Raw genomic sequence first — 27,211 nt, 5'->3', positions numbered from 1 at the left:
TTTGAAATGAAGAATAAACCATCCGGGTTTACAAGATGAATTGAATTAAACTAAGAGTCACATGCAGTAAGACCAAACTGCAAAGGTAGAACCAATTAATGACATGCTCCATCTGTTTTCTGTGCTTGAGCTACATAGCAGAGTCCTGTGTGAAGCAGGATAGATATGGAAGCTAGTTAGTTAAGGTCACAGTGCTCTAGACACAAACATGCTCATGTTGATTTTGATGGGCTGCTCAACACATATTGTCAATAAAAATAAATTATTCAACGTTCTATCATTAAGAATGAACGTCATCTTGGAGCTCTATACTTCATTCACCTTCATAAGAGCACCATGGTGGTGTTCACAGAAAATTACTGAACAGCGATCTGCAAGTAAGCTTGATATTGGAAGTACATGATGAAATGAATGACTATTTACACTGTCAATTACATTTCAATTTTCACATAGGTCACCCCATCTAACTTTGAACTTTGAGGCAAAGTAGTGTGCTCCAACCGGCCCTCTGCTGCCATATGGATAAAGCTCAGGAGTGATCCTTTTCTCTTCCAGATCCTTTAGCAATGGCGAGAAGATTGACCAGGCAGCATCCAGCTCATCACTTCTTATAAAAAGCCGCCGTTCTCCTTCGATTGCATCAAGAAGAAGTCTCTCATATGCATCTGGTATCTCCCCTTGGTACCTTTTAGGTAATACGAAATGATATTTTAGTACATAACAGGTAAATATTAATGGCAATACCTACAACTTGTGGACTGAAAAACATAAGTTTGAAGTAAAAAATATATATATATATATATCATTTGATGACATAACTCTGATATTACAGCAGATTACAACTGCATATATAACAGCTAACCTATCTTCTCATGTCAATACAATCTAAAGGTAACTACTAATGGCAACACCTACAACTTGTGGACCAACAAATATAAATTTGAAGTACAAAAATGGTATATCGTTCATTGACATGACGCTGATGTTACAACAGATTACAACTGCATATATAACAGCTAACCGATCTTCTCATGTCAATACGATTGCATCATAGCTTGAACAAGGTAATATGAAACATCATTATCAGATAAACAGATATGGATGAGGTTGCAGGGACCAAATGTGTCTGCAGGACTATGAACAAACAATTCCAAAATTCAAAGGGTTTTATGGAAAATTATTAAAATTGAACAAGAATTTGGACCAGGTCATCTTCCAATTCAAGATTTCCACCATACAAGTTCTCAAGGACAAATTGATCATTGATCAAACGTAATAGCATATAAGATCCTTACCTTGCTGCATAGTGAAGATTTAGATTGCTCCGATCCAGTCTCATGCTAAGACCAGGAACCTTGTTATTGATCTTCAAGTAGATTGCCTCATCTGGTTGAACTCGGATAACAAGTTCATTTGTTGTTCGGTCTATATCAGCTCCAAAGTTGCGTTTATATAGACTTCCTGGAACATGTCTGAACTGGACTCGGATCTCCGCTCTGTTTATCAAAATAAAAATAAAGAAATAAAAACACCTTACTAAGAGTTGTAATGAATCGTTTAAAAGGTTAAAATTAAATATAAAAGAAATTACAATGTTAAAGAAAAATGTACCTCCGACTATGTAGAGCCTTTCCAGCTTTCATGAGGAAAGGTACCCCATCCCAGCGTGCATTATCAATAAAAAGAGCTGCAGCAGCAAATGTGGCAGTAAGGCTGTTCTTCGGCACAGTTGGGTCATCAGTGTATGCTGGATACACTTTCCCACCTCTTTTGTGACTCTTGTACTGTCCTATAACCACATCATCTAGCTGCAATTGTCTAATTGAACGGAGTACCTTTACCTGAAAATGAAACAGTAAAATTGTTACACCTTAAGGCCAAACACTGAGCAGGGACTTCCAATTGGATGATAATGCTGCTTGCTGATGGTTCCCACAATGTTATGTACGACATATAACCCCTGGAGCTAAAATGGTGGTTAGACTTGCCAATATCTGCACGTGCAAAAACTCTAGCCCAAAGCTACTGCAGAACCTTGACAAACAAACTAGACCAAGTCTTTGTAGGTTAATTTGGATCACATGCCAACTAACCTTTTCGTTTCTGATGTCTTCTGCATCCAAACTGACAGGTGGTTCCATTGCAAATATGGCCAGTATCTGAAGGAGATGATTTTGCATTATGTCCCTAATTATACCATAGTTATCAAAGTACCTGCATGGACAGAAAGAATCACTTTGCTCACCATTCAACTAATTGGGAATGCATAATAAAATATCTAACAGGACAAATAACACTACACACCCTCCTCGGCCTTCAGTCCCAAAATCTTCAGAGAATATCAACTGTACATTCCTTATATAATTTCTAGACCATAGTGGTTCAAAAACCAGATTGGAAAAGCGAAGGACAGAAAGGTTCTCGACGAGCTCCTTGCCCAGGTAATGATCAATCCTGCATGTTAGCCATCCTCATTAAAGCTCCACCTTCATGAATCAAAACTATTCATGTCAAGAAAGTAAAAATGCAAAAAATTCCACTCAACACAAGAACTTGTTTGTTTCCTTGCAAAGATCTTACAACAGAAGGAATTCATCTAGAAAGAAATCTACAATTTTACCTGAAAATTTGGTCCTCTGTCAGGTGCTGCTTCAAACCACGGGTTAGCTCTCCAGAGGACTCGGAATCGCGGCCAAATGGCTTCTCAACAATGACCCGAGTCCATCCAACAGAGGAAGAAGCAGAGCGGCTAGCACATCTGACCGCATCCACAAATACATTTGGAGGAATTGATAGGTAGAATAACCTGTTAGAGAGCCTCCCACCCTAACATACGACATAAGAGATCAAAATACAGTACTTAAATAAAGAAGAAGGCAAGAATTAGCATGCCGAAACAAAGAATGGTATATGATAAAATTCAAGTATTCACCATGCTTTCCAGGAAAAAATGTTCATATAGTTGCTGAAAATTCCTTTAAACGGATTACCATTCAGTGGCTTTATCTGCTTTATCTTAAACAGGGGTACAGGAAAAGAAAAAGGTTTTCAAGAACAAACTCACATATGAACAGGACTACTTACAATGAATAAATCCTTATTTTTAAATAGGTTCGAGTGAGCTGCAAAGTAAAATACTCTTGAAAATAGATATTAATGCCAAATTTTATTATCATAAATATCACACACGCACACATATATATGTACATATATATTTGAAGCTAGGATACACATATCAGACAGGAATGTAGATTGGATGTGACAGAACAAATTGAGTAAACTGAAAAGGGGTTCTTCTTAGGTAATCTGTAAGAATATCAAATGTTGACATTCAAGTCTGGAAAGCACTATCAGAAACTCCATGCTAATGCAAATTCTAACTTATCACAATCTCCTTTTTTCTATATTGATCAGTAGCAAAATTTGGATGTGATTCAAACTACTGAATTAGAGATGTGTTCTCAAATGCAGGAAAAATAAGAACATTAGCCTATCCATAAACTAGTGACAGGAATTGGGAATATTTCTCCATGAAGTATGGACGAGAAAAAAAAAATAAAACAGGTTTATATTTCATATATGTCAGTGTGTATTAATGCAACTAAGGAGCATTGGATGACTGAATTGGTGGACGAGTACTACCATCAACCACATTTCAATAGATGAGCAAAATAAAATATCTAGTATTTTTTGCAGAGAGATGATAAGAATATTACCTCCTTCTCTTTCATTTTCTTGTCCAAAATTGCAAAATCATCCTCAGAATTGTACTGCCCCGAAAGGTAAAAGCATCTCTTCAAAAACTCTTGCATCTTATCATCACAATTTTCCCTGTAACCAGAGAGCACCCAATTAGGAAGGTTAATACTGCACGCCGTGTGTGATAGAGGATGCAAAATGGATGGGCAAAAGCCATCAAGAGAAATGTTTAGATGGACACACATGCCAATATTTTTGTCTAAGATAACCAGACAACATTCAATTACACATCTTGATTGGCAACTATGGTTCCCGATTCCTATTCAGTTTGTTCTACTGCTGTATCAAGTTTTCGACAGGGTTCTGTAGAACAGGTCAGATGGGTTTGCTTAAATCTTCCTAATTTGAGGAGGTCAAAAGTTCAGCACTGGATGTTCGCATCGTCTGTCATAAAAGCAGTGCAGAAACTTTCACAGTGGACAAAGGACGGAAACCATGGCCTTACACCTTTGGCAAACAGAACAGCTCAGGATGAACAAACACATCTTGGGTCTGCAATCCTCCTTAGTTTTCTTTGTCAATGAACACTAAACAATCAAATTCGCTGTCTGATAATTTATCATATACTTCACGAATTGATCAGAAATAGGATGATCATAAAAATACGTGTTCTAATCATATATTCTCCGTGTCAAAAATTGAATCATTTGCTAAAACGACCAGGCCAAGAACTGATAATGTTCAAAAGAATGGAGAAAAACAAAGGTCCAGTGTGGCACACGGTAAAGTTTCAGGATTAATTTGAATGTAAATTAATACAGGAGGTATCTTCACCAACTACCTCTTGTCAATTCTGCAAGTCAATGTTCTGCTAATTGTCACCCTAAGCTCTTCATCAGTCATCTTACTCCTCGCATAGCCAAAAATGGTAAAATGCTGCACAAACAGAAGCACACCAAGAAGTTCAGATATCCAACAGCTAATCATATCTGATTCTAAGCAACAAAACTTCGGAAGAAAGATCAGTGATTAAGTGATGAACCTCTGGAAAACAGCCCTCATAGTAAAGAGCAAAGAGTGCAGGAAATATCTTCTTCTTTGCAAGGTCCCCGGAGGCACCAACGACAGTGATGGTAAGGGTCGCCTGGGATTCTTTCTTCTCCAATACTGAATTATGAGAAAGATCTTCTGATGGATCGAACAGGAATCTTTCGTCTTTCCATTCATTGCCGAAAGATTTTGTTATGGGTAAGCTTGCAGAGACGCCTGCTACCAAAAATAAAAAGACATGTAGTCAAGTGAATCAGCCAACAATCTCCTCTATTCCGCTCGTTCGTTTCTTAATGAAAGGAATTCAATCTTCTTTTACCACCAACAAGATCTCATTTTCACTTACGAGTAGCTCCCGCTGTACATATATACCAACAAGAATTTCTTCTTTTACCATAAACAGGAGCTTACGTTCTGTTCAAAATAATTGTTTCAACTGAATTTCTTCATTTTATATAATTCTATGTACATGTAGGCTACCAAGAGCACCAAAGCAAGCAAAGGAAAAAGGAGAAGGAAAACCAAGAAAGAAGTTATGATCAGCAACAAAGGCTCACCATCTTGCATGAAAAGAGCATGGACTGGGTGGCCATTCACAGATTTTACTGAGAAGTTCCTCGCAGCAGAGGGTGATGGAGTGGAGAGAGTGTGGGAGAAGCTGTTCGAATCCTTCCTTTGTGACCACCAACATGGTAGTTTTGAGTTTTGGCTGTCGGTCCTCAAGCTAAGAGGAGGCGAGGTGGAGTTTGGCAGGCACCCAGCCATTTCTGCATATGAAGGTGGATTGTTTTCCTCTTTTTATCGTACAACAAGCCAAGAGATGTCTGGACAAGAAGGTGGTGATCAGGTCGGGAAGTGAGAAGAGATTGAAAGACTTGTGGCGATAAATGAAAGTGTCTCTATTTGTATCTCTTTGTAGATTGGCATTCGCTCTCAAGCAAATATCTCGATATTTTTTTTCGTTTTTTCCTTCGGTCTGTCCGCAAGAGATAATGATCTAACGGTCACCACAAGTCAAACTCACATTCTTTGGTTCGGTTTGGTAGCTTTGCTTTAGAGATGTAAACCTCATTTTCTGATCAATTGAATTTAGATCCAGAAGACGGAAATTTACATAAAGATCGAAATTTACTGAACTTAGTCTTGAGTTTGGATTTGAAACTGCATGCTAAATTCATCTTTAATTAGTAATCAAACGTAAATTTTAGTTACCAAATCTGAATGCATGAACTGAAAATAAAATAGATAATTAATGATATCTAATCCATTATACATCCCAAATTATAATCTTTGATGTGGAAGGGCGGTTGAGAGGTTAGTTTTGGAGAAGGAAGGAATGGTGAAGAAGATGAAAACTGAGTCTGTTGTGGACCCACCATTCCATTTATTGAAGGTAGGTTGGACCAAAAGGATCCGCAACCTGACCCATATGAAAGGTTGGTCGAATGTTAGATGAAGCGAACTGCCGCTTGCCCACATGAATCTCTCTCTCTCTCTCTCTCTCTCTCTCTCTCTCTCTCCGTCCTCAGTTTTAAAAAATCAAATTTTTAATGTGTATAAAAAATTTGAAAATTTTTATTTGGGCCCTTGTTAAAATTTTGAAACTACATTGTGGCCTTTGCGATGAAAACTTCCTAGCTTCACCTATACTCAAACCATTTAAACCTAAACCGCCTTGCCACCTGGTTGCAATATGCCCCTATAAACATCTTGATAAGGAAGTAAATTTTATTCATACAAGAGGAATTATTCCTATGCAGTAGACCTTACTTCTTGAGATAGTCAGCTTAATTCTTGGCAAGGCGGTTTATGTTTAAAATGTTTGAGTAAGGGCGGAGTTAGGAATTTTTCATCACAAAGGCCACAATATAGTTTCAAAATTTTAACAAGGGCCGTAGAAATTTTCAAATTTTTTATATATAGTAAACCAAATTTTGATTTTTAAAATCTGAGGAGGGCCCCTGAGGCTCCTCCCTACCTCTGCTCTTAGGTTTGACGTTCGAATCTCGCGATTGTTGTTACGTTTTAGTGTGGTATTCCTATTAGCTGATGAAAAACGATACTCAAGTTGAAAACGATACTCAAGTTGAAAGAGTCTATTATAGGTTTATAGAGACCTCGAGGCATAAGGGTATGAACTTAGACTTTATGCCAAAAGTATATTCCCCTCAATAAATATTAAAAAGAAAACTCTTATCAAACAAGACGAAGTATGAACTTCATTAGCCAAAATTAAAAGGAAAAAACGAAAGGATAAATTTTTAAGAATCTAAAAACTATACTTGAACATTAACATCACGCATCTCCAAATAGTAGTAAAAATAATAGTTTCTACAAATTGACAAAAAGGGGAAGAGGAAAGTCATTACAATGTCTCCACGCCAAATGGTAATTATAAGTTCGAAAATCGCACAACAGCGCCTGAAAAACCAAGTAATGTAGCAACTAAGACACAAGATCCATGTTCGGAAAAGCTTCCTAAATAAGCAGCACCGGTGAGTGCTGTGTTCCCTTTCCTTCATCAATTTCACTTAGTTTTGAGGGATTCAGAACAAGGGGTTCGAGTGGTATTTTTAAAATTTGTTCAAACAATATTTTTCAGAAATTTTACATGGGTCAAATTGTAAATTTTAAAAAATATAAGTTTTTAACCCAAAATGTGAGGAGGGGTCATGGTCCCTGCCAGCGCCCCCTTTCCGCCCCGCCCCCCAACCCCTTGTTCTCTTCCAATCTAATCCAATATATTGATGACCTGGTTTTATTTGGTGAGCCCACTTTACAACATATGATTCTTACGTTATTGATCATTTGCATCTTCTCCAGGGCTTTGGGTTTTGATATTAACGAAAAAAGGACGTTCATTTACTTAATGTGGCCTCGGTGGGTATAGCATAGTTGATTGGCCTGAGTATTACATTGGTGAGTGATTCCCTCGTGGGTGCTATTTTTTTGTATTGCAAATTGTGGCATGCTTGACACTCAAATTGAAAGATGTCCCATAAAACCAGCAAGGCCTCAAAGTAACCCTGGATTTTTGGTGACAAATTGTGGATCTTCCTATCCCATATTTGGGTCCCTCTGTCAAGCCCAGGCCATTAAAGCCTCTCATCAGGATCCAGTCATATATAATATAAGCAATATATAAATGTCTTCCTCGTGACTTCCACATCCCTTCGATGAAATCCATCGAAATGTCTTATTAGATCAGCTCAGGAATTGGCAGTGGCTGCAGCAAACCTGTAGGTCTCATTGTCTATGACTTGTTCCTTTGCCATACATCACAAGCTCTAACATACTCCCTGATCGCCCTTTTCATGTCTGGCAAGAAGAAGGTGGCTCTCAAGCGGCGATACTGCTCTCTGTCCCGCCATGACTTGAGGCTTTTTCATCATGCAAATGTTTCAAGAGAGAGAGAGAGCGAGTTTGATTAAGCAATGTTTTAGCTTTAAAATTTGTGATATACCCAGAATCTAATTTAACATTAATGCCATTTTGTTGCTTGAAAATTCCCCCAGTATTGACGTTGCCCTCTTAAGACAAGGTGGTCAATATGCCATTAAATTAAGTTCTTTTTACCGTTTGCATGCATTACGTGATACGTCAACCATCCAATAACATTTTTATACTTTTGCCCATTGTAGCTGAGCTGATATTCATGATTTCGTAGAGACCAGCTAACATTCTATGGCTCTGCTTATTATTGTTATGTAATAGAGGTTTTGAACGTTAGATGGCCTCACGAATTGTCTATGTACATATTATTCAATTTCACATTGTCGCATCTTCTTGGTAGCCGACAGGCCCCATACTTCCTCCCCTCATTTTTTAATACTTTGAAAAAAATCCAGACAGAAGAAGAAAGGCCACTAACACAACATACTGCAACTACTAAAAAACAAAAAACGTGTGCGGACCTTCAGGTCGACAAGATAAAGAATTAAATCTTCATATCGGTTGGTCTTGGGCAAGAGAGGCCAACGAAGAAGCTATGTTTTATCAATGCCTATAATCTCCCTTTCAATTGTTGAATTCAGGCAGAAGATCTAGAGCATAAATAATGTTCCTTTTTTTTTTTTTTTTTAGGGTGGGTGGATCTTTTTTCCACTAGCCCAATAGAGGCCGTTGCCCCCTTCCTTGTGCCTCTCTGGCCCCTAGGATCATAGAGCATGCTTCGAGACCTTTTATAATGTAGGGGGGAGTGCACCGGGAGGTAACAATGAACATGGGTATTGTAACATAGACTCCTTATGAGTGAACCATTTTGCCACCCAGTGCGCAACATAAATCCTTTTAAGAGTGTTCTAATAGCATAATAGCATGTGAATATACAAAAACTAATAGCTTAGTGTCATCAATTTATCCCCATTAGACCAAAGTTTTTTTTAACTAAGGTAAAAAGTGGAATTCCTGTAGTGAAAGTTAGGCTGTCCGAAGACTGACAATTAAAAACTGTTGTAGGTGAGAAAGGGCAAGAAGGATGGGCGATGACAGACCTAAAGGTGTCCATATCGATACCCATATTCCTGCACCAGGGGTGGCGCGAGAAGATTTTGGCTAAGGGGTAGTAGTTATAAAATTTTTAATTTTTAAAGGACACCAATATATAAATGAATAAAATTTCCCTGAAATATCAAATATGAAAATATAAATTTTGTGGTTCTATGTGGGCAATTGCCCACGGTGTGCCCACACCTGCCTCCATACCTGGCCTGCACCTCCAATTTTTTGTGTTGGTGTTCGAACTATTGTCCGAGGTGCTCACCGTTGCAATTGTTGATCAGGTAGATGAGCATTGTTTTGTGGAAGAAACCAGGTTGCTTGGAGACCATTGTGAACCAACATATGCAGTTTTTTTTTTCTGTAGTTTCACTATAGGACTTCCTATAAAAGAACGCCAATATGCATGTTGGTTGCTATTTGTTAAGGATCATAAGAGAAACAGAGTATAGCAGTATTCAGGAATGAACAGAGGCAGAGAGAGAATTGCTGAGCTGCAAAAATTGATGAGCTCCATATCAGTTGTTGTATACACTCATCGTTGCAAGAGGGCAGAAAGAAAGAAATAAGAATTACAGATAATTCTGTTACAAGAAATCGTCTATGATATGCTTACACCTGTCTAGATGAAAATCAGGAAATATGCATACTTAAAAGGAATTGTCGAACTTGAACTAAATTGGTCATTCTGACTGCTTTGTGTAGCTGACTAGAGGGTTCATTCTTCAACACCTCCTCTTCAAACGGGGCATGCCCAGTTCTGGATATCATTCGTCAATGTTTGGGTAAGCTTATTATTTGTTTGATGTTGAGAAGCTATATACTTCGTCTCAATGGTCTTGTTCGTGTCTCAAACAATAATATTGCTAGACCGGTATGGAATGATGAAGACCGTCCAATCTTGGTCTATCGGACGGTTGAGATAATGAGCGTTTCCTGGTGCTTCCAAATCCCCGTTTTGCCCTTTCCTAAAAGAAAAAGAAGGGGTCGACGAATGGCAGTTCGGGAAGAATGTAATTGCGGTTTTTTGCAATTTTTCTTTTTGAATTTGACAATAAAATGTAATTTCATCAAGTAGGAACTTGTAAATCTTTTCTTATGTTGGTTTATGCAGATGCCTTGTTATGCGGTTGTCCATTCGACCTCCCGGAACAAGTGTCGACGAAAGAAAAATGAAATCCAAACCTCATATGCACTTATGCGTTGTAATGATGGGACTCATTCTCTGTCTCTGAAACTGGCAAATAAACCAAAAAAGAAGGCATTAAATTGGCCACAGTTAACTGGAAATCATCTATATGGAAGAGGAAAAGAGAATAAAATCGTCCTTGGTTGCCATGTGTAACTTATTTTAAATGGCCATGAGAGACGACTAAGGCAGACAGCCCTCCTTCTTCTGCTAGTCTTCATGTTAAGAAGCTTAATTAACAAGGACAAGACTATCACACACGTGAACCTGTTCGATCCAGATGACCGAGGAGAGAAAGAGAAAGCGAAAAAGAAAGACGCCTCAGCTGTTGACGATGGTAATTCAAATACGAGGGATGGCTAAAAATTAAAAATTTATACTTGAATGCACTATAAGCCAAAAATTAAAAATTCATAGCTCAAAGCACACTGAACTGTTGCTAAGAACGCCATATGAAATCGTCGGACGCTTCTCTAGATGAAATTAATATGGGGGCTACGATGATGCCAAAAAACCTTCTCAAGTAAAGATAACTTCTTTACAATCTACCGTCAAACAATTGGAAGCAAAAGCACTACAGGATAAGGTATATCAGAATCATTGTCTTGAAGCCAGTGAACCCTACAGTGGTTGAGTAAGAATCTCAGTTCTAAACAACCATATTGATCCTTCCATAGGCAAAATCTTGAAATGCGATCGGGTATCAGCTCGTGTCGTACTTGGGATCCGCCATTACATAGTGGTAAGCAATTACCAGGACAACTATCATGATGCCAAGGAAATTGGCAAAGAAGCCCAAGTCATTATCATCCATCATCCTGCACCAAATAGAAATAACTGTTAACCATTTCCCAAATGTCAACAGAAATTAATGACGCCTATAATATAACAAAGAGTAGTCCATAGTCCAGCCAGAAAATTTACACAAAACCAAATGCTCGTTAGTATTAAAGCAATTAAGTAAGAACATTCAGAGAAGTTAAAGCAAATCTTTATTTAAAAACTGCACAAGATGATTCGAAAAGTTGGAAGAGGGGTGAGGACATTTAAGTACGAAAGTTTTCATATCTTTGTCTGGGAAAGGTCAAGGCACCCAGATATCCACAAATCCTTGCCAACTTAATGCAGTCAAAGAGCCAAATACAAGGCCTAAAATTAGCACATTTCAGTCAATGCACCCCTGAAACGAAGACTAATGCAGATTGCAGAGTAAGACCTAAAAATAGTGCACTTCAATCATACATGGGGTTCGTCATGTAGTCATACGGATCCATAATATCATGTAAATAACATAGACATTTTCCAATCAAGCAAGAACTGAGCATATCCATAACCTCAGGTCACATACACTGCTGTCACTATTGTAGTTCCTGTTCTGTTTAGAATCTTAGATCACCGGAAGTGAGAATATGAAGATAATCTATAGGCTAAAAACATTATAGGATTTAAATAGTGTTGTAAAATTGAGTAAAAACTGAAGAAACTACTTATATTGAATCACTAATTTAAAGGAGGAACCATCTCTTGGCACCTTGACCCCCAAAGGCCTATATAACTCCTGCTCCCACATAAAAGTTCATGGAGCATTGCCTTTTGAACCTGCTGCCGGAGTCTCTGGAGAGGGAGATAATGAAAAGGAGACATGTTCAAAAGGTTGAAGAGGCAGACACAGGCAGAAAGAAAGGGTTGAAACCTTTGACCCATTCCTGCGTTTGTATACATAGATAATAAACAGGGAAAAAAAAAACCTTAAAACCAGTCATTTTTGGACTCACTCAAAATTAGTCTAGAAAAAGACAGGTTCAGCCTTGGGTGTGTTGATGGCAACCAAGGGTGTTAAAGGCCATGGGGCAAAGCGAGGCACTGAGCATGTCATGCGGCATTGAAGCACAAGCTTTAGGACTAAAACAGTGAAGTATATAACATCCACAAAAATCATGATAAGATTGGAAAATCAGCTAAAGTAACAAGCATATAATTAAGCAACAGCAGGAAATAGGTAATTTCTGTTGTAATTAGTTCATGTTCATCATCATTCGTATACACACGCACATGCAAATTTTAACAAACTTATATTCACAATGCAAGATGAAAAAATTATATCCACAATCACAAAATTAAATAGAAAACAAGTCAAACATACATGGGTCATCCGATAAATTGGCATGCCCTAGCAAAACCTTCTAAAAGTAGCATTGAACAGTTGTAGGGTCATCCTCAATTTGACCTGCCCCAACAATACCTTCCACATTCAAAAAATTTTTTATCTTAATAAATTTCAATTGTACAATGACTAAAAAATAAGCCAATTCCTCCATTGTTGCACAAACTAACATTATACGGCCAAGTTTTTTTTCTCAGGAAAATCTTGACAAATTTTTAGAAAAAGTAAAAAGAAAAAGCCTAAAAATAGCATGCAAAAAAAATGTATGTACAAGTATGAAAATAAATCATGAAGAACATAAAAAGCCCAGAGAAGCCAATTTTCATCATCTAATCCTCATGTTTTGCTTGCTATTTTTGGCTCTTGAGAAGCTATAGTGAGCTCTTTGATGCACCTTAGGTTTCATCAGCTTGCAGCGACTATCTGAACATGCCTTGCATAGAATGATATCTTTGTTAAAATTAAGCACAGGAGAAGCTAAGAAGATGAACAGATGTGTGTACCCATAGTGAGTCCAAGAAAAATGGTGAAGGAAAGAAGACTCGGCTCATTAAGTCAAACTTCTTGAAATAAAGATATAGGGTGGGGGTTTACTTTGGTTTAGTAAGATATGAAATGCTGTAAATGACGAGAATCATATGCACGAATGTGATTGAAACCAAAGGAAAATGACATAGGCATGGATTGGTGATGGCTTAAGTACCCTTAGGAACCTAACTGATCCAGCTCGATAGTCTAAAACAATATTAAATTGTTCCTTCACGATGTTTTGACAAATGATTCCATATTATCAAATTGACATCAGCAGAAATCTGCTTGTTGATGAAAAAAATATTTGAGGCTTGATATGATTGGAATTTGGAACTTGCAGTGAAAACTCTTTTATAGTGACTCTGAAATCTTAATTTGAAATATGGTATTATTCATTGTCACACATATTGTGTACAGGTATTATACGGTGGGGAATTTCTCGGGCATAACACGGCAAAGTTGTATATCTAGAGAATATCTCGGGAAAATCTCGGCAAATTTTTAAAAAATTTAAAACATTTAATAAAACTTGAAAATTATAAAAAATAAAAATTAATAAAAAATAAAAAAAAAACAAAAAAAACGTGTGTTTCATGTTTTTTATTTTCTGGTGTTTTTTTAAAAAATATGCACCTATAGGGCGTTTTATATGGCTGACTTATTTCTCGCATATTATACACATTTTTTTCGAATAATATGCGTTTTCTATGACAATGGTATTATTTGTTTGGCTATACATGGTTTGCTACAAAGGATATCTTGTTAGCAGCGCGAGCCAAAATTAGCTGGCCTGAACTCTTTGTTTGTTTCTTTTTTTTTTTTTTTGGTACAATAATGTTCTCCCTTAGAATTTGGCACCATTGACTGATGTATGGATGGCTTGAGTTTCTCATGCAATTATTAAAGAATTTAACCTGCTTTCACTTATTTTTTGACTCATGCATTGGCTTGAAACAATGTGATCTGTAGGAGCTATTCTTGAGTGACAAAGGTCCTTCAAAGGAAAAAGGAGCTAATTGAACCTGCAACAACAACTGAATTGAGACACATAAAGTGATAAAACAAATTTGTTTTATGTGTCTCACTCTTTCTACAAATCAAGCCTAAACATGACAACTAAGTACAAAAAAGAATCAAACAAACAGAAATCAGAAGACAAAATCAACTTCTATTTTTTATTGGATGGGGGAAACAATATGTGAAAACCAGGCAATTCTAACACTAACAGTGGGCTTCCTGACCACTCCCCCAGCCATTGGAGAGAGAGGGAGGGAGGTCTTCAATTAAGGGTTGGGGAACCTTGATCAAGAGAGATAAACTGTTCACCAAAGAGAGTTGAAGTCTAGGTCTCAGGCAGAGAAATAGTATAATCATAAGAAAATAAAATAAAATAATAAAGAAAAAACAAAACTAGGTTTGGGTGGATCATACACAAACAAAATCATTATTTTTTTTTTTACTGTATTGCAACTAGTAGATGGAGATGAGTAAATGGGATCCTTATATGAGGCAACGGAATGACTGAGAGCAAAGAAGGAAACTGCAAGGAACTTTAAGAAGAATGAAGATATAAACATATTTGGAATACAATTGATGAACAATGTGATATGCAACTCAATCAACCTTCCCATGCAGTTGGTTATCTAAATTCTAAACCTGCATTTTCATTATGATGACAATTTTAATGTAGACAAAGAGATCATGCATGAGTTCTATGAATGTGTGGAGAAGTTACTTAAGGATATACACGTAAGAATGAAGAAAAAACATAGGTTGTTAAATGCCTGGGCAACCCATGGTCCCCTAAGCAATGGTCTAGGCTGCTAAATGCGTACGCAAGCCTAGGTGGCCTAAGCAATGATCTTGATGTTTTCAAACAGCAAGTAGCCTAAGAACAACCAGTTAACCTAGTGTCCCCAAGCAACGGTTTAAGAGTTTTCAAATCGTAAGTGCCTATAAACAACCAGCCAGCTTAAGAGCCTATCCAAGCATACACAGAAGCCTAGGCATGTTGTTAACAAAATAGTTCTCACAGAAATGAGAACAAAAAACAAGAGATAATTTTCTTCTAGTTATGGACAAATAAAAGTTTCAATTCCTACAGAAACACTTTATGCAGCTTCTTATAATTTGATGTTTATTTGTAGTAATAAGTATGTAACATGGACTTGTTAAGTTTGTGCGCCCAGGATTTCTTTTGTCTAGACCCGATCCAACTCTTTTATATCCACACGCCCAAATATACTAGGCGGTGGCATACTTGTAATTTTTTACATATTTTTGTACAAACTGTTGTAATCTGATTAGGTTATCTTAATAACAGTGATTAAGGATTGCAGGGCGGTTGTTCACGCTAACTGCACCTTCTCTTCCATCGGCTTCTACCTTCTCTACTCAATCACTCTTGTTTCAGGCCGGAGAGACACAGATTTCTGGAAAATCTTACATGGTATCAGAGCCAGGTTGCATCGTCCTCGGGTAAGTGGATTCAGTCCTGGCGTGATTTGCCCTAATTCCATTATTTGCCCTAAATCTTATTTCTGGCGTGATTTGCCCTAATTCCAGTACTTGCCCTAAATTCTACCTCTGTGTCATCTGCCCTAGTTATTTCTGTTCTACCCAAATTCTACATCTTTTACTCTAATTCTGCTCCATTTAATTTCTACATCACATAATCCGAATCCCCTTTGTCCTAATCCTGTCCAAACTCCAAACCAAACCATTACACAAAATACCTAACCCGTTCCATTATTCCTCTTTGATTTCTGCTCTCATTATTCAGCCATGGACCAGCGAAACTCCTCTCTCTTATCCTCCAGTTTTCTCTTCCAACTTATCTCCCAAAAACTGAATCACAACAACTATTTGACTTGGAAACGTCAAATAGTCCCATTTATTAAGAGCCATCGACTCTATGGACATATCGATGGCACCACCCCAGCGCCTCCAAAGTGCATCGACCGTGAAGTGAAGAAGACTGTAGTGGCAGATCAAGCTGTTGGGACTTCGGCTGGGACTGAGATCAGATTTGAGTATGAAACCCTTACTGAAAACAACCCCGAGTATGAAGTTTGGCTGGCTCACGACCAGTCTCTTGTTGCCTACATTACATCTACTCTGTCAGAGGAAGTATTGGGAGGCGTTGATGATGATTTAACAGCCCTAGAGTTGTGGTCTATGCTTGCCACGACGTACTCTCAAGTATCGAAAGCACGATTTCTACAATTAAAAAGGCAGTTTCAGGACATCAAGCACGGGACGCATACAGTTTTGGAATATTTGAATGAAATAAAAAATATAAGCGACCAGCTTGCTGTCATTGGACATCCGGTCAGCGACAAGGACAAGGTGCAGCAAGCTTTAAGTGGACTGGGAACAGATTTTGACATATTTTGCACAGCTTTGGAAGTTCTACCTGTCCTCCCATCCTTTGAAGATCTGAAGGCCAAGTTATTTCAGCACGAAGCTAGTCGTGTACAGCGACAGAACTTGATTCCTTCCAGCAGCCACAATGTACTGATTACAGGGACACACGCACTGCAAGGGAATCGCACCCGTCCTTGGACTCCTCAGGCAGGAATGGGAAGAGGTACTCTCCCAACACCACCAGGCATGAATACTACATCTACCACGCCTAGAAGGATTCCTACTTGCTTCTATTGCAACAAAAGGGGGCATGTAAAATCAGAATGTTGGCACAACCCTCATAACAAAAATAACCAGATCAGGCGTGAGAACAAGGCAGCAGCAGGGTCAACTTCATCATCATCCGGCTCAAATGCGACATCAAATATTTCAGCAGACGTGCAACAGCTTTTAATGACAGCCCTATCTAAATTCCACTTAAAACAAAATGAGCAAGGAGAATGGTATGTGGACTCTGGAGCAGCAGCCCATGTTACTGGTGACACAGGTAATCTCTGTAGTGTTTTCCCTTATTTAGATCAAGGCTCAGTTGTCACGGGAGATGGTTCCCATCACACAATATCGCACATTGGAAATGCAGAAATATCTATGGGTCGTTCTTCCATACCATTAAAAAATGTCCTTGTTGTTCCAAATGTGAAGAAAAATATTATCTCAGTGTCCAAACTTATTGATGATACTCATTCCTCTGTTGAATTCACACCATCTTCTGTTTATGTCAAGGATGCTCGAACCAAGAAGACATTCGCTGAGGGCACTCGCAAAGGAGATATGTAAGTCCTTGAAGAAGCTCCAACGATGTCAAAACCTTACCTTTCAGATTCATCTTTTCCAAGTCATAGTGAAGTCAATGTCGCGGAGTATAATAAGTTGTCCATTTGGCACGGTCGGTTAGCTCATTGTAGTCAGTCTTTTGTTCAAAGTCTTGTTGCAGACGGGCTCTTAGATAAGTCCAGTCTGAGTTCAATTAATGAGTCCAGCATGTGCTCGAGTTGTCACATCTATAAGAGTCATGTCATTCCCTTTCAATTAATCAATAAAAGAGCTTCAAAGGTTTTTGACACCATATATTCCGATGTTTGGGGGCCCACTCCAATTCCTTCTTCTTCCAGGAGTCGATACTATGTCATTTTTATTGATTCATATTCTCGATATACTTGGATCCATTTCATGAAACACAAATCAGAAGTTTTCCACTTGTTCACTCAATTTCATGCCTTGGTTCGAAATAAATGAATTTATTTCAAACGAATTTACTGAGTACTTACTAAATCATGGGATCACTAGACAAATCTCATGCCCGCATACACCTCAGCAAAACGGAATTGCTGAAAGGAAACATAGGCATATCGTTGAAAGTGCGCTCAGCATGATGCATGACACAGATTTACCTATGACATTGTGGACCGAGGCTTTTCATACGGCTGTCCATGTTATAAACCGGCTGCCATTGGCTTTGCTTGACAGAAAATCACCATTCTTTCTATTACATCAGGAACAGCCATAGGAACAGCCACATTATGAGGAATTGCGTGTTTTTTGATGTGTGTGCTACGTGCAAATTGATGTTTCCTTAAGAAACAAATTTCAAGATCGTGCTGTTTTGTGTAGATTTATGGGGTATGCAGAAAACTACAAGGGCTACAAATGTTACAATCATAAAACTGGGTGCGTGCATATTTCACAGCATGTTGTTTTTTATGAAAGTAGGTTACAGGATCCAAAGGCGCCTTCTGTGACACTCAATGATAAAAATGAGGTATATGATACTTGGTTACATGCTGAAATTTTAAGACAAGGGGCGGAAATGTTGCCTGAACAGAGAGAGCAAGCTGTTGATGAGCCCGAAAAATTTGTCAATAGTTCCTTGGACAGCACCACTTTCTTGGACAGCCTGCCTTCATCCTCTCAGCCCAATGATCCACCTATAGATAACTGCTTCTCAGGCCTGGTGTATTCTCGGCGGTCAATCCCTACCGCAGCTCCACGCAAATCACAACGCGTACGACATCCTATTGATAGATGGGTGAGTTATAACAATTTTTCCTTGAATTTTTAGCTTTTTATGACAGAAGTCAGCAAAAAGGTGGAACCAAAATGTTATCAACATGCGAGTAAGGAAAAATGTTGGGTTGAAACTATGAATGAGGAAATGGCAGCCTTGAATGAGTGTCAGACTTGGCAGATTGTTCCTCGTCCAGGTGGTAAGAATGTTGTGGGCTCCAAATGGGTTTACAAACTGAAATATAAGTCTGATGGTAGCATTGATCGATATAAAGCCCGCCTTGTGGCGTGAGGCTTCACTCAACAATACGAGGAAGATTATGATGAAACATTCAGTCCGGTCATCAAGATGGGAACGATCCGCGTAATTATTTCTCTTGCAGTCTCATATGGATGGACTCTTTATCAGTTGGATGTCAAAAATGCCTTTATTCATGGGATTCTAAAGGAAGAAGTATACATGGAGCAACCTCCCGGTTATGCTACACATGATCCTCAAAAACGGGTATGTAAGTTACACAAGTCTCTATATGGGTTGAAGCAGGCTTCTAGGCCATGGTTCGATCGGTTTTCTCATCATATACAAGTACAACAAGCTGGTTTTCTCTGAAGCTCTCTCGATCACTCTTTATTTATTTACCATACCGAGAAAGCTACCACTTGGTTACTTATCTATGTTGATGATATTGTTATCACTGGGAATTCTTCTTTATATATATCTTATGTTAAAGATATGTTGAAGCAAGAATTCAAGATGAAGGATCTCGGCGAATTACGGTACTTCTTGGGTGTTGAACTTGACAGGACAGATGATAGATTGACTCTTACGCAGCACAAGTATACTCTTGATATTTTGGACAGGGCATGCATGATTAATTGCAAACCCATAACTACTCCTAGTGTTCTCAACACTAAGTTGACTGCTTCTGATGGAACTGCTGCATATCTCAATCCTACATTCTATCGTAGCATTGTTGGTATGTTACAATACCTCACTTTTATACGCCCAGACATAGTATATGCTGTAAATCAGGTCTCTCAATTTATGCATGCACTCACAGAAGGACATATGGATGCCACTAAGCGAATCTTACGGTATCTCAAAGCTACTCTTGGAGATAGACTAGTCTACACAAGGTGCCCCAATGTTATGCTTGGACATCGCATTATACCTATACCGATGCAGACTGGGCAGACGATCCCGATGACCGAGGATCAGTTTCAGGTTTCTGTCTTTTTCTTGATTCTAATCTCATTTATTGGAGCAGTAAGAAGCAACGCGCGGTTGCTCGATCTAGCACTGAGGCAGAATATAGAGCTATGGCTGTTGGGACAGCTGAAGCGTCATGGTTACGCCATTTGCTTGGAGAACTCAGCCTTCCTATTGTTCAGTCATCGTTACTATGTGACAACCTATGTCACACGGATACGGCAGACTGGGTCGAGTACCGGTGTCGACACGCGGACACGGGGATCCCGACACGGCGATACGGCTGGATACGTTTTGGATCGGGTCTGGGTCAGACCCGATCCAAACCACTTGTATAACCGATTTTTTAACCCGCGTTTTGTTTTACGCACTAACATCTACCCTCGACGCTCGACCTTCGTTTACCCTCCACGGCTTCCGCAGCAGGCTGGCAGCACAGTAAGGCAATGGCGGGCGACGGCGAGCTCCGGCGATCGACGACGACTTCCGGTGGCGTCCGGCGGCAGCCAGCGACAGACAGGTAAGTGTTTTGTCGATTATTTTCGATAATAGAAGTTAGGGTTTCAACTTTTATTTGGGGATTTTTTACATTGGGTATTAAAATCTGATTTGGGGATGTTTTGGTTTGAAGATTGGACGGTTTAGAATCATATTCTTCAATGCTATGTGCGATGTTTTCTTTTTTTTTGTTTGATTTTGGGATTTGGGGATTTTGCCGTTTTGGGTGTATAACCGATTTGGGGATTTTGCCTTCGCTGTTGTTCATGATGCTAGACAATGATGAATACGTGATATCTAGATGGCATTAACATATAATTTACCATTCGTAAATGTTCCTGTTCACTGTTCACTATTCACTTCAGCCTTCGCTATTGTTCATGTTTCTTTTAGTTTTAGGCTTTAACGAACTGCTTCTGTTCCTGTTCACTATTCAGTCTGGCAGTACTATCATTTACAATTCCTGAATGTTCCTGTTCACTATTCAGCCTTCGTTCTGCTTCTGAATATCTGAAGTTTTGTGACTGCAGTGCATGTTTATACTTTGTCAGTTTGTTGTATTGTTTTATTTCATAAATTTTATGTTCATTATACGTTTTTTCCATTTTTTTATTATGTTTAATCCAGTATGGCGAGCAAAGGAAAAACAGTGTCTCAGTCTCAAGACTCTCAACCTACAAGTTGTGGTTCTGGATCAGCTACACCTCAGCCACCATTATGGTCATACGTGAATCTAATGGGGAAACCTCCTGGAGGCGGTGGAAATGCTTTTTTTAGGTGTAATTTTTGTGAGGGACAGTTCAATGGATCATATACAAGAGTGAAAGCACATCTATTAAAAATCAGTCAAAAAGGAATTCAACCATGTAAGAAAATCACTAACGAGACTTTGGCTCAGTTGAAGAAAGAACAAAAAGCCTTTGAGAATAAGAAAAGCACATCATCTGGATCTGGTTTCATTGACATTGCTTCAATTTTACATGATGATATTCAGAATCCTACCAAAAAAAGAAAAGTTGTTGATGTTCATCAGAAATCAATTAAGGATTCATTTAGTTTACAAGGACGGCGAGAATTAGATCTAAAAGTGGCGACATTTTTCTATGCTAATTGCATACCATTTAATGTAGCTAGAAGTCCATATTGGAGAGACTTAGTTACATCTATTGCAAATTCTAACTTGACTGGGTATGTTCCCCCTAGTTCTGAAAGGCTTCGCACTGTACTACTAGAACAACAAATGACTCGAGTGAACAAATTGTTAGAGTCTCAAAAGTTCACTTGGGATCAACACGGAGTTTCTATTGTTTCTGATGGCTGGACAGATTTGCAACGACGCCCTCTTATTAATTTCATTGCAACTTCAGCAAATGGACCAATTTTCTTGAAAGCAATAGATGCATCTGGTGAATACAAAAGTGCTGAGTATCTGAAAGGATTGTTTATGGAAATAATTGAAGAAGTGGGGAAAGAAAACGTTGTTCAGCTAATTACAGACAATGCACCTGTATGTAGAGCAGCTGGTATTGCGATAGAAAAGGAGTACCCTCATATCTTTTGGACTTCTTGTGCAGTTCATAGCTTAAATTTGGCTCTAAAGAGTATATGCAATCCACCAAGTAAAGAGCAAGATCCTCATGCTTATGAATTATGTTCGTGGATTGAAGACTTGGAAAAGGATGTGAGGAACATCAGAAATTTCATAGTAAATCATCAACATGCACTTTCCATTTATAACAAGCATTCTGATCTAAAATTATTAAGAGTTGCAGAGACACGTTTTGCATCTCTAATTGTTATGGTGAAAAGGATAAAAAGGGTGAAAAGTGCATTGATCAGTATGGTGACTGATGATGATTGGAGTTTCTACCGTGCTGATGATGATGACAAAGCTCAAGCAATCAAAGGAATGATTCTTGAAGACAAGTGGTGGGATCAAATCTTTTATTTTCTTGCATTCACAGAGCCGATCTGGGAGATGTTGAGAGTTCTTGATTGTGATAATTCAACGTTGCACTGTGTGTATGAGATGTGGGACACTATGATTGAAAAAATCCAAGAGGTTATTTTTAAGCATGAAAAAAAAAGTATTGCACTTGAAGATTCAGCATTTTTTGATCATGTGCATAGAATATTGATTGCAAGATGGGATAAAAGTAGCAATCCTCTTCAATGCATGGCACATACATTAAATCCTAAATATTATGGAAAAAAGTGGCTTACAGGGGGTGTTGGAAGAACCCCACCACATCTGGATCTAGAATTATCAACAAACAGAGTAGCATGTATTAATAGGATTTTCATTGATGTACATCAAAATCGCCGAGCTAATGATGAGTTTGAAAGGTTTTCTACTGGAATTGGAGAAGATGTAGGTGCAACTGTAGACAAAGATAATTATCCATCTTTATCTTGGTGGATTAAACATGGAACTGCTTATCCTACTCTTCAATACCTTGCTTTCAGATTGCTAGTTCAACCTGCTACATCTTCATGCAGTGAGAGAAATTGGAGTACATATTCACAAATCCACACTATAAAACGAAATAATCTCACAAGCAAACGTGCAGAAAATCTGGTTTATGTGCATTCTAACCTTCGGCTTCTATCACGGAACAAAGAAGAATATAGGTAAATTAAGTATATGATTTATTGATTTAGATGTTTCTCTTCTTATTCGCTAACATCATAATAATTACAATTTTTTTGTCTTGTAGGGAAGGAGAAACTAAATATTGGGACGTGAATGTTGACGACTTTAACTTAGAACAAGAGAATGAACTTGAAGTTGTTAATTCAAGATTCGAAGAACCTTGTATTCCCTCAACATCTTCTATTGTGGAAGAAGAGGAGATTGGGGAGAACAATGATTTGGGCATTGATGATGACTAGAATGATGATGAACAATGTTTTGTGATGATTGATGAACAATGTTTTGTAACTTTCTTTGAGACTTTCTTGCTTATGTCTTAGCAGTTATCACTTTTGAGATTGGTGATGAACAATGTTTTGTTTGAGACTTTCTTTATTATCATTTTTAATTTTTTTGAATATAATATTCGCCGTATCCGCGTATCCTAAAATTTTGAAAATGCCGTGTCCCCGTACCCGTATCCGTATCCATAGGATACCCGTACCCGTATCCGTGTGACATAGGTGACAACCAAAGTGCGATAAAAATTGTCTTCAACCCCGTTCTACATAATTGCACCAAACACATAGAGATTGATCAACACTTCATCCGTCAGAAGGTTGAAGAAGCCGAGATCTTGCCTACTTATGTACCCACCAGTGAACAAGTAGCTGACCTCTTCACCAAAGGACTCACAGGACAGCACTTCTGGGAATTGAAGAACAAGTTATGCATGATCAAATCTCATGCACAACTTGAGGGGGGCTGTTAAGTTTGTGCGCCCAGGATTTCTTCTGTCCAGACCCGATCCAATTCTTTTATATCCACACGCCCAAATATACTAGGCGGAGGCATACTTGTAATTTTTTACATATTTTTGTACAAACTGTTGTAATCTGATTAGGTTATCTTAATAACAATGATTAAGGATTGCAGGGCGGTTGTTCACGCTAACTGCACCTTCCCTTCCATCGGCTTCTACCTTCTCTACTCAATCACTCTTGTTTCAGGCCGGAGAGACACAGATTTCTGGAAAATCTTACAGGACTCACCAAAATAGGCACCACCCAAGTCAATGCAGCTCAGGCTAAGGTGCATTCCTAGACTTTATCAACATGAGGCTCGTGTGGTCACTGGTCAGTGACACCATACACTTTCGGTACAAAATTTCATGAACATTTGACTCAAGTGAGTGATGGGCTGGGTGCTTTCAAAATTCAAAGTTAGTGGAATATAATTTTGTCCTTTCTTTGACTTGACAAACAGAACCTTCCAATTACTTAGGATTTGAGAATGTCTTTCCATTCTCTCTCTCTCAAGTGTCAATTTTCTCTTCCATCTCTTCTGCCCAGTCATCTCATTTCTCCCAATTCGAGCATTCTACAACAATTTTCAAGTGTCACTCCTTTTTGCTTTCTCTCTCTCCCCCCACCCCACCCCACAAAAAACACCACGACGACAACCTCACAGTTGCTTTAAGTTTATGCCTTTAATATGCTTGTCATAGCACATAGATAATACTAATATACATCCTAACTAATGACTTTAACTAATCTGTTCCATTTTTAACTTTTATATTTGTATTATTTTGCATTGTTTTATGTCATATTTAAGACTTGTAACTTTTGCATACATTGTTTTATATCATGTAATCCAATAATATATCCTATTTGTATTTTGTTAGTATATAGAAAAGAAAATATTACAAACTTCCTAAAATGGAGAACCAAATGCAGAGGGGGTAATATCCAACCATCCATAATAAACCATGATATTTTTTCAGTGTCGTAAAAGCAAAGCCCACCAAAATACCTGGAGATCTATGAACGTCAAGTAGAGCATAATGAAATGGATATGAGTCTTTCTTGATAAACTTACTCTTCCATGAGGAAGAGTCAATAATGGAGAATGGCCACACAACCTCGATGAAGTACAACAACAGATATGATAGACTGAAGTCCTTACCATTTTCAGGTCGAATTAAATAACCTTTTATGCAAGAAAAACAAAGTATGAAAAGATTTCGCTTGAAGAAGGTAAAATCACACAAACTATTCTTAATCACGATGGCAATATTTTCCAAAAGAAAAAAAAAAGTCAATACAAATAAAAGGTACTAATTGCCAGATTTATCTTCTTAAGTCGATCTGAGGCTAAGATCACCCTGTAAACTAAGTCTAAAAGCAGGGAGATAGTTAATATCTCTAAAGGCTTTCAGCTCTAAGAAAACAGAAGAAATCAACATATGTTCGTTGGCCCAAATAATCCTGAGACGATAGCCAAGAGAAGAAACAGAACAAAAATTTTCACGTCGAACAAGCACTAGCAGATCAAGGAAACAGAACAGCTTTATATGACCATTATGAACATACATGGACGAAAAGAGCGGAAACAATAAACCGACTTAAGACTTAGAAAGCAGCCCAACATTTTCCCACCATGTTATGGGAGATTACAAGCAACTTCAACTCATAAAGCAGAACCAAGAGAAGAAATATGCCTCAAGTCGATAATCAAATACAGCGACAAGAACTACAGTTCTTCACGCCTTTACTACCATCTGCGAAAACTGATATAAATAGCCAAACTAAAGAATTCGAAATCACCATCACATTCTCCTTGGAAGACAAAAGATTTTCAAACTAACCATTTTGCCCGTATGAATCAAACAAGCAGAGAGTAGATGCAATGAGAGATACAAGAACACGAACCACGACCAGCAAATACGGTGAGAATAACATACATTAACGGTTTAAATTCACGAAATCCAAGAAATCCATCCAACGGCCAAAAAAAGAGGGCTGCAAGCCCTCTTTTCAGTCGGCTGCTTGAGAGAGAGAGAGAAAGACTCTCCGGGGTCTGTCAGGCAGTGGCGCCAGCGAGAGAGGCCAATCCCTCAAACGGGGCTTGGCATGACAGCCGATCCGAGATCAGGTTTTCAGATTCCCTAGGATCTATCAGGCTCACCCTAAAATGGGTGAAATTCGGCCAGATTTCCTTCATGAGACTGAAACTCAAAATTGTCGCCTTTCACGCTCTCTCGCCTCTGTCCCTCTGTTCTGTATCGCCTTTCATCGCCCTCTTTCTGTGCTCAACATCCGCTGGCCACCTGGACCGCCGACGGCCACCCGCAGCGTTGTGACAGGTGAAATCTCCCCTTCTCATTTCTCTCTTTCCTCTTGCTGACTCTCTCAATCTTCATCTATTTTTTCTCTAGTACTTATCGCTGACTCTCACCCTCGATCTCACGTTCTCTCGTTCTATCGATGTGTCCCGGAGAAACAATGAAGCGTAAAAAAAGGAAACCAAAATTTCTATGAGATGAAGCTAACCAGGGTCTCCAATTTCCCCCACGATGCTCAGTAGAAGCAAGATAATCAATAATTCTTTTTAGCAGAAAGTTAGGAAGGAACAAGAGGATCCGACCTTATCTCAAAGACAGTGTCGAAGATAAGGACCGCCGGTGGAGGTAGAAGATGGAGAGAGAGCAGCAGACGCCGGACGGAGAGGATGCCGCCGGTGGGGGTAGAAGACGGAGAGAGAGCAGCGGACGGAAAGAGAGCAGCGGGAAGGGGCGAAGGGCATCGTGCCTAAATCGATTTTTACATAAATAAAACAAAAAAAAAAAACTAAAAAATGGACAAAAATGTTCACGGTGCTGTTTGACCGCACCTGGAGAAAGGGGCGAAGGGCATCGTGCATCTACTTTTTGATAAATAAAAATTAAAAAAAAAATAGACAAAAATGTCCATGATGCGATGCGGTTTGACCACACCTTACCCGCATTTGACCGAGTCAGTTGCGCATCAGAACAGCTACTGATGCTTTTACCAATTCAAACACAGAATTTTCCTTAATCCCATGCGCCTTCATTATCAGTCACTCTTACTTCTGAATACATTATTCTTTTACGGAAGCGATCGACCCAGAAAGCGAGATAAATTATCTCCCCACTTTCTGTTCCCTACTTAACTTTTTATACAACCCACAGTATCCCCAAACATTCATCTCTCTTAATTCTCTGCAGTTTTCTTCTTCTGCCACCAACCAGCTGGGAGGTCACCTGCAGGACGATTTTAGAGAGCCAAGAATGGAGGCGCCAAGCATGCAGAGGGAAGGCAAGTCTGCTACAAAGCTTGGCTTCGCCCAGCCCATCAGAGCAGTCCTTAAATTCTTCCTCCCAGTCACAGTCTTCATCATCATTCTTTCCCACCCGTATTGGCCTCCATGCCCACTTGTAAAGAATCTTCTAAGCCATCCATTGTTCAATTCTCTTCCACCTCTCCTGGACAGGAACTTCATGTTCCTTCT

General features: G+C 38.7%; 3 protein-coding genes across 5 annotated transcripts; 1 reads left to right on the top strand and 2 right to left on the bottom strand.

The window, feature by feature from the left end:
- Positions 1–245: 245 nt before the first annotated feature.
- Positions 246–5,643, bottom strand: LOC116259280 (glucose-6-phosphate 1-dehydrogenase, chloroplastic-like). Of its 3 annotated transcripts, XM_050079213.1 has the most exons (11): positions 5,307–5,643; positions 4,742–4,968; positions 4,541–4,635; positions 3,717–3,831; positions 2,737–2,826; positions 2,621–2,679; positions 2,305–2,454; positions 2,094–2,214; positions 1,612–1,841; positions 1,296–1,496; positions 246–685 (listed from the first exon to the last, which is right to left on the bottom strand). In XM_050079213.1, exons 1-11 carry the CDS (start codon positions 5,512–5,514, stop codon positions 439–441), a joined length of 1,743 nt encoding a protein of 580 aa, XP_049935170.1. In that variant the 5' UTR covers positions 5,515–5,643; the 3' UTR covers positions 246–438. The 3 variants fall into 3 exon arrangements, with proteins under 3 accessions (XP_049935170.1, XP_031492871.1, XP_031492872.1); XM_031637011.2 differs by having other exon boundaries at positions 2,621–2,826; XM_031637012.2 differs by having other exon boundaries at positions 2,621–2,826; positions 4,742–4,965; positions 5,307–5,642.
- A 5,148-nt stretch (positions 5,644–10,791) lies between these two features.
- On the bottom strand, positions 10,792–26,487 carry LOC116258979 (dolichyl-diphosphooligosaccharide--protein glycosyltransferase subunit 4C-like). The gene is made up of 2 exons (XM_031636541.2): positions 26,327–26,487; positions 10,792–11,253 (listed from the first exon to the last, which is right to left on the bottom strand). The coding sequence occupies exon 2, from the start codon at positions 11,250–11,252 to the stop codon at positions 11,139–11,141; it is 114 nt and encodes a 37-aa protein (XP_031492401.1). The 5' UTR covers position 11,253; positions 26,327–26,487; the 3' UTR covers positions 10,792–11,138.
- LOC126410303 (uncharacterized) lies at positions 20,894–24,957 on the top strand. The gene is made up of 2 exons (XM_050079193.1): positions 20,894–22,899; positions 22,986–24,957. The coding sequence occupies exons 1-2, from the start codon at positions 20,897–20,899 to the stop codon at positions 23,158–23,160; spliced, it is 2,178 nt and encodes a 725-aa protein (XP_049935150.1). The 5' UTR covers positions 20,894–20,896; the 3' UTR covers positions 23,161–24,957.
- Positions 26,488–27,211: the final 724 nt, after the last annotated feature.

Source organism: Nymphaea colorata, chromosome 8, assembly GCF_008831285.2.
Source record: "Nymphaea colorata isolate Beijing-Zhang1983 chromosome 8, ASM883128v2, whole genome shotgun sequence".
NCBI lineage: Eukaryota > Viridiplantae > Streptophyta > Magnoliopsida > Nymphaeales > Nymphaeaceae > Nymphaea > Nymphaea colorata.
Note: the sequence above shows the minus strand (reverse complement) of the source record. Positions and strands in the feature narration are given on the sequence as shown.

What these genes read in the sequence shown, in the direction of transcription:
- LOC116259280 (XM_031637011.2), bottom strand. Translation starts at nt 5,514, where the DNA reads ATGGCTGGGTGCCTGCCAAACTCCACCTCGCCTCCTCTTAGCTTGAGG. An exon ending in GGGACTGAAGGCCGAGGAGG is followed by an intron (nt 2,215 to 2,304) that starts GTGTGTAGTGTT and finishes CTGTCCATGCAG; the next exon opens with GTACTTTGATAACTATGGTA. An exon ending in AAGGCTCTACATAGTCGGAG is followed by an intron (nt 1,497 to 1,611) that starts GTACATTTTTCT and finishes TTTGATAAACAG; the next exon opens with AGCGGAGATCCGAGTCCAGT.
- LOC116258979 (XM_031636541.2), bottom strand. Translation starts at nt 11,252, where the DNA reads ATGATGGATGATAATGACTTGGGCTTCTTTGCCAATTTCCTTGGCATC.
- LOC126410303 (XM_050079193.1), top strand. Translation starts at nt 20,897, where the DNA reads ATGGCGAGCAAAGGAAAAACAGTGTCTCAGTCTCAAGACTCTCAACCT. An exon ending in CGGAACAAAGAAGAATATAG is followed by an intron (nt 22,900 to 22,985) that starts GTAAATTAAGTA and finishes TTTGTCTTGTAG; the next exon opens with GGAAGGAGAAACTAAATATT.